The sequence below is a fragment of the Bos indicus x Bos taurus genome, chromosome 24 (genome assembly GCF_003369695.1).
Source record: "Bos indicus x Bos taurus breed Angus x Brahman F1 hybrid chromosome 24, Bos_hybrid_MaternalHap_v2.0, whole genome shotgun sequence".
NCBI classification, from domain to species: Eukaryota; Metazoa; Chordata; class Mammalia; order Artiodactyla; family Bovidae; genus Bos; species Bos indicus x Bos taurus.
In genome coordinates, this window is record NC_040099.1 from 22,395,255 (window position 1) to 22,407,774 (window position 12,520).

The 12,520-nt window shown below is 39.2% G+C and overlaps 1 protein-coding gene across 16 annotated transcripts in view; it reads right to left on the reverse strand.

Moving 5' to 3' along the window:
• Nucleotides 1-12,520, reverse strand: part of DTNA (dystrobrevin alpha) — a 319,072-nt gene that overhangs the window by 66,430 nt on the left and 240,122 nt on the right. For 6 of the 16 annotated variants that reach the window (XM_027526053.1, XM_027526054.1, XM_027526052.1 and 3 more), the window contains one exon: nucleotides 10,427-10,510. In XM_027526053.1, coding sequence (XP_027381854.1) covers nucleotides 10,427-10,510 — 84 coding nt within the window. Of the gene's footprint in view, nucleotides 1-258; nucleotides 337-8,607; nucleotides 8,698-8,765; nucleotides 9,068-10,426; nucleotides 10,511-12,520 lie in introns of those variants that run through there. The other 10 variants (XM_027526043.1, XM_027526045.1, XM_027526044.1 and 7 more) reach the window with 4 other exon arrangements.

The window sequence follows — 12,520 nt, forward strand, 5'->3', positions numbered from 1 at the left end:
ATAGGTTGTAAGCAAAGATTATATTTTGGAAGATCAAATCTGAAGCTTAGTCATTTTAACAGGGAAATCAGGGAAAGTAAGTAACAACACAGATGTGTCTACTCAAAATAACTACTTGGTGCTGTTAATGGGGTTATGATGAAGCTGCTTTGGCTAAATCAAAGATGGTCTTTCAAACACAAAGCATCTTTGACACAAGAAATCTGCATTTTTAGTTCAGTTAATTCAGGGTTCCAGCACACTCTGGCTTTAACTTACCCTTTGCCCTTCAGCAAAGCTGGAGCAGCCCTAGCCAGAAGTTTGCTCTGCTCGACTTCACTGTCCTTGGGAGGAGAGCTGGTTAATAAGATGGGAAAGCCAAGAAGAGCGTAAACACGGCAATGCATTCGAGAACAGAAACTGGCAACAGAAACTCCCAAGACTACATCCAAGCTCCACTTGGACAGCTCTTTGATTACTTTGAAAAGTTCAAGATGTTTTTAGATTTCCTCAGAGTTGGGCTAGAAGTAGCAACCTGGCCTGAGAACTGTAATTACAATTACACAAGCCCCACTATGATCCCAGATTTGACCTCTGCTATTTGCCTAACAAATAGATTGCATATGCCTAGACACAATGACAATTCATTCATTCAGCATTCCTCACAGACTATCTTGTGTTCAGTGGAGTAGTTCACTAAGTCCTGCCAGCCTTCAGACCCCACACAAGAAGCTGACTTCTGCAGCCTGCTCTCTATTCTCTGATTGTCTGTATTGAACAGAGAATTGAAAATTACCTAGTTAGAGATTGGTGTCATATTAAAAGTGTTTTCCTACTTCAGGCACAAATCACGTGACCTTGGCTGTGAAGCTGCAAGGAAAACTTCCAGAGAAATAAACCTTTGAGCCTTATAAATGTATATATTCATACACTTTGTGTCTATAACTGGTGAAGAGAGGCCCACCAAGAGCAAATTCTTATTATTTTATATTTACTAGGAAGAACATTCATTTAATTGGTAATTTTATGACAGCTTAATGTAGTTTTATTAAAGAATACATAGAAATATAAATAATAACTAATAACATGTGGCCAAGCCAAAGTCACCCAAGATTTACTATAATGAATATGCATGCTTCATCGAGAAATATATTGATTCTTAGTATTATAATTGTGCTTGTAATATGCTTAAAGAGAGTTTGTTCTTTTGTAGGCTAAGAATTTGCCCTGCAACACTGATATACTTAAAACTATCCCTTTCTCCCTTCATGGAGAATAAAAAAATTAACTGTGTGACTGTTTGAATACCAAGTGTTTAATTACTTGGATAGAAATTATTGGACTTTTCACCACAAACTTGCCCAACTTTTCCAAAGTTTCTTAATGTAATATGAAACTGTCAAAGTGAAAGTGTTAGCTGCTCAATCATGTCTGATTCTTTGCGACCCCATGGACTGTAGCCCACCAGGCTCCTCTGTCCAAGGAATTTTCCAGGCAAGAATACTGGAGTGGGTAGCCATTCCCTTCTCCAGGGGATCTTCCCAACCCAGGGATCAAACCCAGGTTTGATCTCCTGCATTGCAGGTAGATTCTTTATTATCTGAGATACCAGGGAAACCCATAAATGTAAGAATGGCTAAATAAAGCAACTAAAAATCTCAAAAACTTTAACTAAAAGTTTTAAGGTTTTACTACAAAGTACCACTTTTTCAGACTACAGAGCACAAAATATAGCAATTTATAAATGAATATCACATTAAAATTATGCATATTATAACTGAAATTCTTGTAATTTACAATAATATATACTACAAAGATGCCTTAAATAGTATGGCTTATGGTAAATTTAAAAACAAATTTTATGTATAAAAAATATCTACTATAGAGTAGGTAGTCATGGGTTTGTTAAATACGACTTCATTCAGCTTTTCAGGACTGTACCTATTACTCAAAAAGTACAACTGCACACAAACAAAACTGACTTTAAAAATGAAATTAATGCTCTAGGAGAATTAACTTTTCTGATGAAGCTAAGCTTTTGTAACAGCATATTGATTTTCAGCTTCTGAGACTATGAAACATGCTGTCAGGGCCAACCACTTTAAGCCATTCGAGTTGTTTTCCCACCATCCCGCCAAGACAGCAAAGCCCTCTACGCTCATTATCCAGTAACTACAATCCTACCACTGCCCAGTCATCTCCCTCAACATTTTTTTTTAAAATAACACAAAATAGATCTACCTATTTGGAGAAAGCACCCCACTCCAGTACTCTTACTTGGAAAACCCCATGGACAGATCCCTGTAAAACCACTCAAAACACTATGAAAGTCAAAATTCTTCCCTCCAATTGAAACTATTTCTCTGCTTTCTTACATATGCTACTTTGAACCTTCAGTCCCAGAAATTGTGCTATTTCCTTAAATCAAAGGCCTAATAATTACACAGTCACAACCTCTGATGATGAGTGTGCAAGAAGGAAAGAAAAAGAAACATGGGAGGATCAACCAGGAGGATGTGTTTGTTACAAATTACTCTGGTGATGCCTTAGGGGAGAAAGGTGATGTGTTAACAAAGCTGGGTGTGTCCTACCACTTACTCACTGGCAAGCCTGGGCACTGGAGGAGACCTGTTGACATCACGATGGTGCAGGGTTGGCAGCAGAAAGCAAGCAGTTGCCCAGATTCTCCTTTGATGGCTCACTCTTTCTGTCTCTCCAATGCTTTGGGCCCTTCTCTCCTTCCTCGCCTCCACTTGCTTGTCCGCCTTGCTCTTTCCCAGCCCTTCCTTCCTCAAAGGGACTGGCAGATGTACGTACACATCTCTTGTCTTTTTGTCGCCATTTTCTTTGCCTTGGCCCTTGCCAGTGCTGGTTCAAAGGCATCATTGAATTCCTTTCATGTTCCTTTCCTTTCCCACATGAATCCCTAGGGAAAGTAGTTCTTGGTATATATAGGGATGACATTCTCTACATTTATGAGTTTGTGGAAATAAACTGTTCATCTTATTTTGCTACAGTTCTTAGCATCTAGTGCCAAGAGCATTTCTGACTTTTGGTTCTCACTGTCCACATGGTTTCTATACTACCTAGTACCTCGAATTCTTCTCCTCATCACTTATTCCTGGGAGGCCAAAACTATGACCATGGATAGAGGAAGCCAAGGGACTCCCCTGGTGGTCCAGTGGTTAAGACTCTGCTACCAGTGCAGGGGGTGTGAGTTTGATGTCTGGTCAGAGAACTAAGATTCCCACATGCCGTGTGGCATGACCAAAAGAGAAAATTAAATAAATTTAAAAAATAATATAGAGGAAGCCAAGTGAATGATGCAAACAGGGGAAAAAAGGCACTCAAATGAAATGGATCAAGAACTGAGAAAGCAGACAAAGAGGCAGGTTTCACTTAAAACTTGGGTCTATAAAGAATTTTCATCTGAAGTATCTTTACCAGAATAGCTTCTGCAGCTCACAAGGAGCTTGAAGAAAGGAGGCAAAGTGACACAAATTTTCTCCTGAATTGTTGTCAAGGTAGTGACATCAAGTAGTTTTTGATGATCTCTTTAAAGCAATGTACCCTCACGATATTTCATAGAGTAATTTTGATGTTTAAACTTTCATTTTGTAGCTCTGGCAGTTTGCTTGGAGAAGATTGGTGATACTTCCAATTCACTGTGGCCTCTGGGATCTGATAACACTGGAACCTAGAGCCTTATCAAGAAGTGATTCCATATATATGTGTTAATATATGATATTTGCTTTTCTCTTTCTGACTTAACTTCACTCTTACTTCACAGACTCTAGGTTCATCCACTTCATTTCGACTGACTCAATTTGTTCCTTTTTATGGATGAGTAATATTCCATTGTATATTTGTTGTTCAGGCTCTCAGTTGTGTCCAACTCTTTGTGACCCCATGGACTGCAGCATGCCAGGCTTTCCTGTCCTTCACCATCTCCCATAGCTTGCTCAAACTCATGTCCATTGAGTTGGTGATACCATCCAACCATCTCATCCTCTGTTGCTCCCTTCTCCTCCTGCCCTCAATCTTTCCCAACATCAGGGTCTTTTCCAACGAGTCTTCCATTGTATATATATACCACAACTTCTTTATTCATTCATCTGCTGATGGACATCTAGGTTGCTTCCATTCTCTGGCTATTGTCTGTATACTTATGGCTGATCTCACATTGCTATACAGCAGAAACCAACATAACATTGTAAAGCAGTTATCCTCCAATAAAAAAATGTTTTTTTTTTTTTTTTTAAGAAGTGACTGCTTCTGGGATGTCAAACATTCCAATGGCTCTTCTGTACTGCTAGCTCTTGGAGCTTCTCCATCTTCTGCATGGCTCGTCTTTAAATTTAAATGCCTTCCTCCTTTTTAGCTCTGAAACTGGAAACTACCCGGGGCTCCTTTCAACTGTGGGTGATGAATCTTATCTAATCTGAATCCCAAGGAGAAGCAAAGCTACCATCCTAAGATTGTGTGTACACATGCCTCTTTCTCTTATTATCCTTATTTTCTTTTCACCAGGCCCTGCCACTGTATAAAGACTTCCTTCTGCACACATTTTTTCATTACTAGGTGTGGGGACAATCATAGCCAGGAGGTATGACCAGGTGAAATTTGAATTTCATGTGTTCTGCTGAAAGAAAAGAGGCTGGAAATAATCCTTTAGATTATTCTTTTCTAAAAAATTCTCTTATTTTTTCACCAATTCCTTTTTATACTCTATAGGGAATATAGGGAAAGAACATATAAAAAGATAAATTGTCTTCTTCCAAAAATTTTTACACACACACACACTCTGACACAATGGGTTCTGGAAGGATAGACGATTTCAAAATATTTTATATTTATTTATTTAAATCCACCCTTTAGTTTCAGAGGATGACAACTGATGTCAGGATTTTTTCTTAAATGCAAACATTTTGGTATTCTAGTGGCATTAGGGGTAAAGAACTTGCCTGTCAATGCAGGAGTCTTAAGAGACCTTGGTTCGCTCCCTGGGTTGGGAAGATCCCCCAGAGGAGAGCATGGCAACCCGCTCCAGGATTCTTGCCTGGAGAATCCCAAGGACAGAGGAGCCTTGGGGGCTATGGTCTATAGGGTTTGCATAGAGTCAGACACGACTGAAGTGACTTAGCATGCATGCACACAAGCTAGGTAACAAAACCACAAACAAATGCTCCTTGGGTTTTTGCTTAGACCTGCCATATAGTTTTAAAAACCACTTCTGCTTATGCTGTGCTATTACAGTAGCTGTAGCCAAATATTTCTCTTTTATTTAACATGAAAGTAACAAGATTTAAATAAAAGTCTTGCCTAGAGCAATAATATAATGTAAACAAATTATGTATAATTATCATTACAATGGTTAAATGGAAAATGATATTTGAACCATGGTAAGTTAAGAACAGATATTTCCTTTTTTATTGATTCTTAAATAATTGATAATTTTTTTAGTGTTTGGGGTTATGAAGAATGACTTGTAAACGTGGCTTCCTCCTTATCTGTCAGTTGGGAATAATATTTTGCTTATCACTGTAATTAACACAGACTATGCCAAGGTCATCAAACTAATTTAAATACAATAAAAAAGAGTCCACAAGTCAGGTTTTTCAAGAGATAATTTGTTTACAACTCTTGTTTCCTTTCGTTTCTAGCCTTCAATATCTTTGATGTGAAATGTAAAATATCTTCCACATGCAAATCAGCAAACATGCATAAAAATAGCTCAGCGTCTCAGTGGGAAAATGAGTTGTCATCAATTTAGGCTGGCATGAAAGTCAGACCATTTTAAGCAGGTACCATGGAAGAAATAATAAGAATTCTAGGTCATATGTGATTCACTACATTTACCGTGTTCCCCAGATAATATCAAGCTGTTATCAATTGTATTTTTGCCAAGAGAAGCCTAAAACGTTTGTTGGGTATGGGGCACACACAGATAGCAACTAAGCAACCCTAGTAAGAGTGAAGAAGAGGTGACTGCATATTTAATTATACACTAACATTTTAGTATAGGGAACAGAGTTGAGTTCAAAGACCAGTTTAATTCAAGTTTGAAAAAAATCTAGCATCTCAGTGGAACTCTGGGAATAAAGAAAGCTACATGGGATAAATATTTGCAGAGAGTGTTTATTTCAAATTTCATACAACATGACCCTAAAGAATAAAAAGAAAGAAGAAATCTTCAGGTGGTTGATTTCTAAGTGTATATCTGTTTTTATGATGCTGATTTATAAATTTATCTACTTTCCTGACTGAAAAGGAAAAGGCTTTAATCTCAGAAAATATTAACTATGAAGAAAACTGATTTTCAGAAGCAAAGGCTGAATTCAGTACCTCAGTTTTGTTTCTATTCGCTTTTGATTACCAAAGCATAAATGCTTCAAGTTTAGTTTGAATATTATACATCAGATTAAAAATCTGGATTGTTAGGTCAAGACTCTTTGGGAAGGCAAAGTTTCATTTGAAAAAATGAAACGGGACACAGAGAACTAGCCTTTCTGTGGTTGAAAATCCAAGCAAATCAACCAACTGACCAACCAGTCAACCAACAAAAATAACTTGCAAATGCTATTTCATTGAAAAGAATCAGGATTTGGGAAATGCGTGGTTAGGCAGCCTATCTTCCCCATATGTACCCCTGGACCTGAGACAGTATTAGTAATTAACCAAATAACATGATGATAAACCAGAAAAGAGTATGTTAGATTGTGTTCAACACTATGAATCATAAGCCAGGCTCTAACATTTGGGACAGTGATCAGATCTGACTAGATGGTATACATAATAGCCAAACTGATTCTTTTTGTGAGCAGTTAAGAGTTTAGAGGTTGCATGTGCAAAAATATTGAAGAGATGTTTCTAAAATTGAAAGTAAAAGAATCTAACCATTCAAACTTTTAGAATGCCCTTATTGTATGAAGAAATGGCCATAATAGCCATAATTAGTGAAACATTTTACACAAGAAAGGACTGGTTAGCTCTCTCCATAAATGAGGGAAGGATTTGGGCAGATAATTAAGATTTTACAAAGGGGGCATGATGCCGAAAGAGACAGAGCAGATACTCAGAGAGGCACAAGGCTGTGGGCAGTGAGGTGGGAAAAAGGGCCTTTTGGGCCCAAATCTGTGGTCAGCTCTTGCAATAATATTTGCCATAATGGCAAGCTATCTTTCATAAGTTTAATGCGGCTGCCCTATCATATATCATACATCATATATTGGATCTTTTTACCTAGTGGTGATAATATGCTTCCCTTTCTTATAAATTAATGCACTTATAAAAAATAATCTAGGTTTAGGGATATAGTTATGACCAAGAAAATGAATGAAGTGAATTAGTTCATGAATTGCATTATTTGATCCACACTGTATCTAACAGCTAAACATCACTGAGTTCTTATACACACACACATACAGACTTCAAAGGGTTAAGGGAGAGTATCTTTGAGAATTCCCTCTTTTCTTTTAAGGGAAAAGTTAATCAAGTATGTAGCTAGAAATAGATATCAGAAGAGGGGATGGGGCAGATGGTGGTAGTAGCCAGAGTTACACCCTCATAAATATGTGTGAGTTAGGTTACTAGGATGTCAAAAGACTTCAAAGATAGACCCTCGCACCTTTTGAAGATCAAAGTGTACGCTTGTAAAGGATTCTAGGTGAGGAATGCCAAGAGTTTGTGGCAAGGATTCTGGAGTAGTGATTTCAGTTCATCCTCATTCTGCTTTATCTTTGTAAGATCTGTCATTACACCAAAGACCAAAAACTCAGACTAAATAAAACACCTCATGGCAAACTTCTTTACTTTTTTAATGTGGCCTTAACACTGACCAGCACCACTCTCGGCTTGTTTAGGTTTTATCAGATTTTCAAAGGGGCAGTTACAATGGGGTAGGAGTGAGGGCTGAGCTCTAGGTCGTATTTCTTTGGTTCAGTTCCAGTTGTTGGGAGATCAGTGCCTTTAACTGATGTCCACAGTTGGCATGATGGTTTCCATGAACCTTAGTGTATGGTCACGGCTAAGAAATCAACAGTCGATCACCACCAGCATTATCAAATAATAAAAATTAAGCACTCACAGTCTGAAATTGTTTTCTTTTTTTTAAATTGCTGCTTCAGTAGGAATCAGACTGCTTACCTGGGGGAAAATTGGTCCAAGCCCAGTGGGACAGAAGGATATATATCCTGAAGTCTTTTACTACAATATGGTCTAGCCATGTGATGTTGTCTTGGTCTCATCCAGTTAGGGCTGGAAGCATTCCACAAGCCTCTTTAATACAAGAGTCTAAGGAATCACCATCTGGGGTTTTACAAACTGTACCAAAGCAGAGAATCATCCAAAGAAGGAGATCCAATGTGGTACTCTTCACACATACACATCTCATACATACCGGTATGAAGACATAAAATCAGTAAAAGAAGTGGAGAAGTGGAAAAGAGAGAAGAGAGCCAAGTAGTGCAGCTCAAGTTGGAAATTCTCAATGGAATTTCATGAACCCCCAGAAGACCTGTTTTTCCATCAAATCCCCAAACTACAAGGGGATTTTAGTGATGACGTAGGACCAGCAGTCTAGCTATGGAACTACTTCTACGATTAGTGATTCAGGGCTGGGATACTGACCGTGTGCCGTGGTCAAGCTGATTTACATACAGCTTTATGAGTGAATGCTCCTCAGCCACAGGGCTGGATGCACTTATCCCCTCAGGTAACCTGAGGGATGCAAACAACGAGACCTCGTTAAAACCTCCCATGGACAGAGCAAGGCCCACTCAGAGAGGAAAGATGTTCAGTGTACACAGCTTTATTGAACAGCACCCTTAAAACAGAAACCAGAGGCCAACCTCTGTGAGGAGAGCAAGAACTGCAAATTGTGAACAACGTGCTTGTGGTTCAGAGGGAACATTCTAGAAGGACTGAAAATGGGAAAAAAGGGAAATGATCCTATTTTGGGATCATTTGGGTGCAAGGGATACCATGCACCCTGGAGGAAGCAGAACAGCTCAAAGTATTATAGGAATAGTTTAGAGTAGAAGAAGCCATGTTATCCATCTAGACGTATCCACCATAAGCACCGTCCGAGCTGAAATGATATAAAATGACCTTCAGTAAGGATGGGGTCTATCTCTGCTGGACATTCACAGAATGCAGAGCTTCCTAATACAAGAATCTCTTTCCTGACATAGAGGCACAGGCCTGTGTTTCTAACAGATTTTACAGTTTGTAATTTTGTTTTTTTAGAAAGGATGGTTGAATTTGCTGGTGGTTCTGAAAAGGAATGCTAAAGGAACATACTGAGGGCTTCAACCATAGGATTTCACTGTGGATGTTCTGTCGTTCAATTGCCTCCCCATTTCTATTTGTTACAGACTTGCTGGATTTATAGGAAGGAAACATCATGAATGACCACATTCTGTTTATTCCACTAATTACAATTATGGGGAATGTCTTCATCTCAGGTTCCTGATGACGGGCAAATCCAGGGACTCAAGGGAAAAACCAGCAGTGTTCTAAGTCTCACTATCTGCACATCTTCACTAGAACATCCCAGGATATTACAGGGAAACTGATGCCTTAGCAACTCTTCGAGGAAAGCATTGATTATGACTGTTTTTGAAACACATGAGGCTATTTTATTTATTTTTTCCTACTCAAAGGCATTTTAAATCTTTCATTCATTTGCCCATCCCAATTTTCCTCACCTTTGTTCCTGCTTTCCTGTGAGCCTTCTCCCTGTATTTCTAAAATAATTCCCTGGTGCTTTATTTGTGATATTTGATCAAATGACTTGAAGTGCGTCTTGACCTCTGCCTAGTCACTGTGCTGGTTTCAGAAGTATCTGCTTCACCTGTTTGCTTACATGGCAATGGGCCTTTGTGCAAAAATGAGACCTGTATCCACTCTCTCTCTCTCTTTTTTAAAAGTTCTTATTCTTATCCATGAATTACTTATGTAGAAACTGTATGTCCAAATTTGGATTTGAGCCTCCAAAAATCAAGAACTCTAGAATTTACTAAGAAGATTCTTATATACCTGGAATTTTATGTTATGAGATGCTTCAGAATGTCCATCATAATTCCTTATTGCATCTTGAGATGCCAATTCCTCAGGTTAAATGGGGCCATTCCAGGTGCTATAAAAGTGACTTTTTCAATGAGATATAATGCATGTGTGTTAGAAGTAAAACTTAAACATACCGTGCCTTCTTACTATGGATGGATTGTAAGTGAAGTTTCCAGGGGTGACTTTCATCCCCAAAGCCATCCCTGCCCTCTACAAAAGCATCCAAATGAATGAAATTGATGCCTTGTGACAGATATTTACAAACGAGTTGCTAATAATAATCTTCTGCTCTTGGCTTACATGAGAATATTTTTCTCGCCACAGAATCAAGGCTCATTATCAAAGAGACAGTCTGTTTTATAATAGGACTGGAACTTACCTCCTGGTAATAAAAGGACTTCCTGAGGAGGGGACAGAGTGGGAGAACAGGGTATCATTCATGCTGGTTACAGGTCTGGGTGGCCTAAAAAAAGCACAATGTGGATGGAAAGTTAAAACAAGTAAAAGTCACAAGTTAAAACTATCCAATCCCTCAAGGAAAGAAGCTGGGAAATCAGAGTTCTTATCTTGTGTGTATGCATGCTAAGTCACTTCAGTCATGTCTGGCTCTTTGCGACTCCATGGACTGTCTACAGGATTTTCCAGCAAGAACACTGGAGTGGGTTGCCACGCTCTCCTCCAGGGGATCTTCCTGATCCAGGGATTGAACCTTCGTCTCTCATGTCTCCTGGCTTGGCAGGCAGGTTCTTTACTACTTGAGCCACCTGGGAAGCCCAGTTCCTATCTTACCCAGGATCAACATGAATTTTTATATTTTCCAATTCAATTCTTGAAGTGTTTTGGGAACTTAAATTTCCTTGAGAAGACAGAATGTCTGTTAAACATTGAGCGGGGAAGATCTCTGGATGCCACAGGAATGTTTATTCTTGAGTTTTGAGCCTTGTTGTAGAGTCATATTCTTGGATGGAGTGAGGATTTTGAGGCAGCCAACTGCCTTCTAAATGGGTTTCCCAGGTGGTTCAGTGATAAAGAATGTGCCTGCTAACTCAGGAGTGTGCTTAGTTGCTCAGTTATGTCTGACTCTTTGTGACCCCATGGACTGTAGCCCTGCCAGGCTCCTCTGTCCATGGGATTCTCCAGGTCAGAAAACTGGAATGGGTTGCCATTCCCTTCTCCAGGGGAATCTTCCCAACCCAGGGATCAAATCCAGTTCTCCTACATTGCAGGCAGATTCTTTACCATCTGAGCCACCAGGGAAGCTTTCACCAAAGCAGGAGATGCAGGTCCAATCCCTGGGTCAGAGATCCCTTGGAAAGAAATGGCAACCCACTCCAGTTTTTTTGCCTGGAAAATCCCATGGACAGAGCAGCCTGGTGGGCTGCAGTCCACAGGGTCTCAAAGAGTCGCACATGACTGAGTAGTGACTGAGCATGCACGCACTGCCTTCTAAAAAGAGAAGCCCAGAAAATTTGAGGATAATCAGACTCCAAATCTCTTGGAAAGAGGAGGATTGTACAGACACTTCATCCTGTGTTCCACATGAAGATGGCCCTCTCCTGATACTCCCTGTCTGTAAGGTCCCAGCTGCAAAATCCTATTGCGCCTTCTTTGACCTTTGTTCTAAGGGAAGATGCAACTAAGCACCATAGGGATTTACTGACTTTCTGTTATCTGGACATACAGTGCAAGGCAGCCCATAAACACTTTTTATCCCCCCTATATTATTAGAGGAAGAAAATAGGGTTCAATATTCCTCAGAATTGCCCACAAGCCTAAACATCAACTGCATCACATCTGTCATCCCATCTTAATTTGCACCTCACCTTGTTATTCTTTCCCTATCAGTGAGGTCTTAGTTCAGGTGAAATGATAGAGCTAAGATCGCTGCCTCATCTCCAAGCAGTTTTTAGCCTCATTTTAGATTTAGGTGTTCCATGGTACGATGAGAAGGGATTCAGAGGTCAGAAGCTGGGTGACAGGGCAGGGTGGTGTTCTGAGTCAGGAAATTTTGGTTTCACTATAATACTACATGTGAGTTTGACAGTACAGAATTTTTTAAAAGATGAAACATGAATACAGTAGCCTATAGAATCGATTTGTGTTGACTCGATCACGAGTCAAATTTGTGAAGGTTTAATTTTTATCTTAGGAAACAGGAATTAGTTTGGATTCTAAAACGAAGAGATTTCTAGGAAAAAAGTAGACATGTTTGTCCCAATGTATTTATGAGAATGGACATGACACATGGCAGGTTTTAAAATGTCAGCACAAAATGCAAAAATTCATTGAAACTTTAGGTTCCCAGTACCTGGTGCTAAACTGTGTTCTTGAATTTTTTTAAAGACACATTCTATGTTTGGTGAGGTCAAAATAGCAGGATTATTATTGAATCTATTCAGACATATTAGCCAAAATTCTGAAAACATTGTTTTATACTACTTATCTAGGATATGCCTAATACCCGAGACTAGTT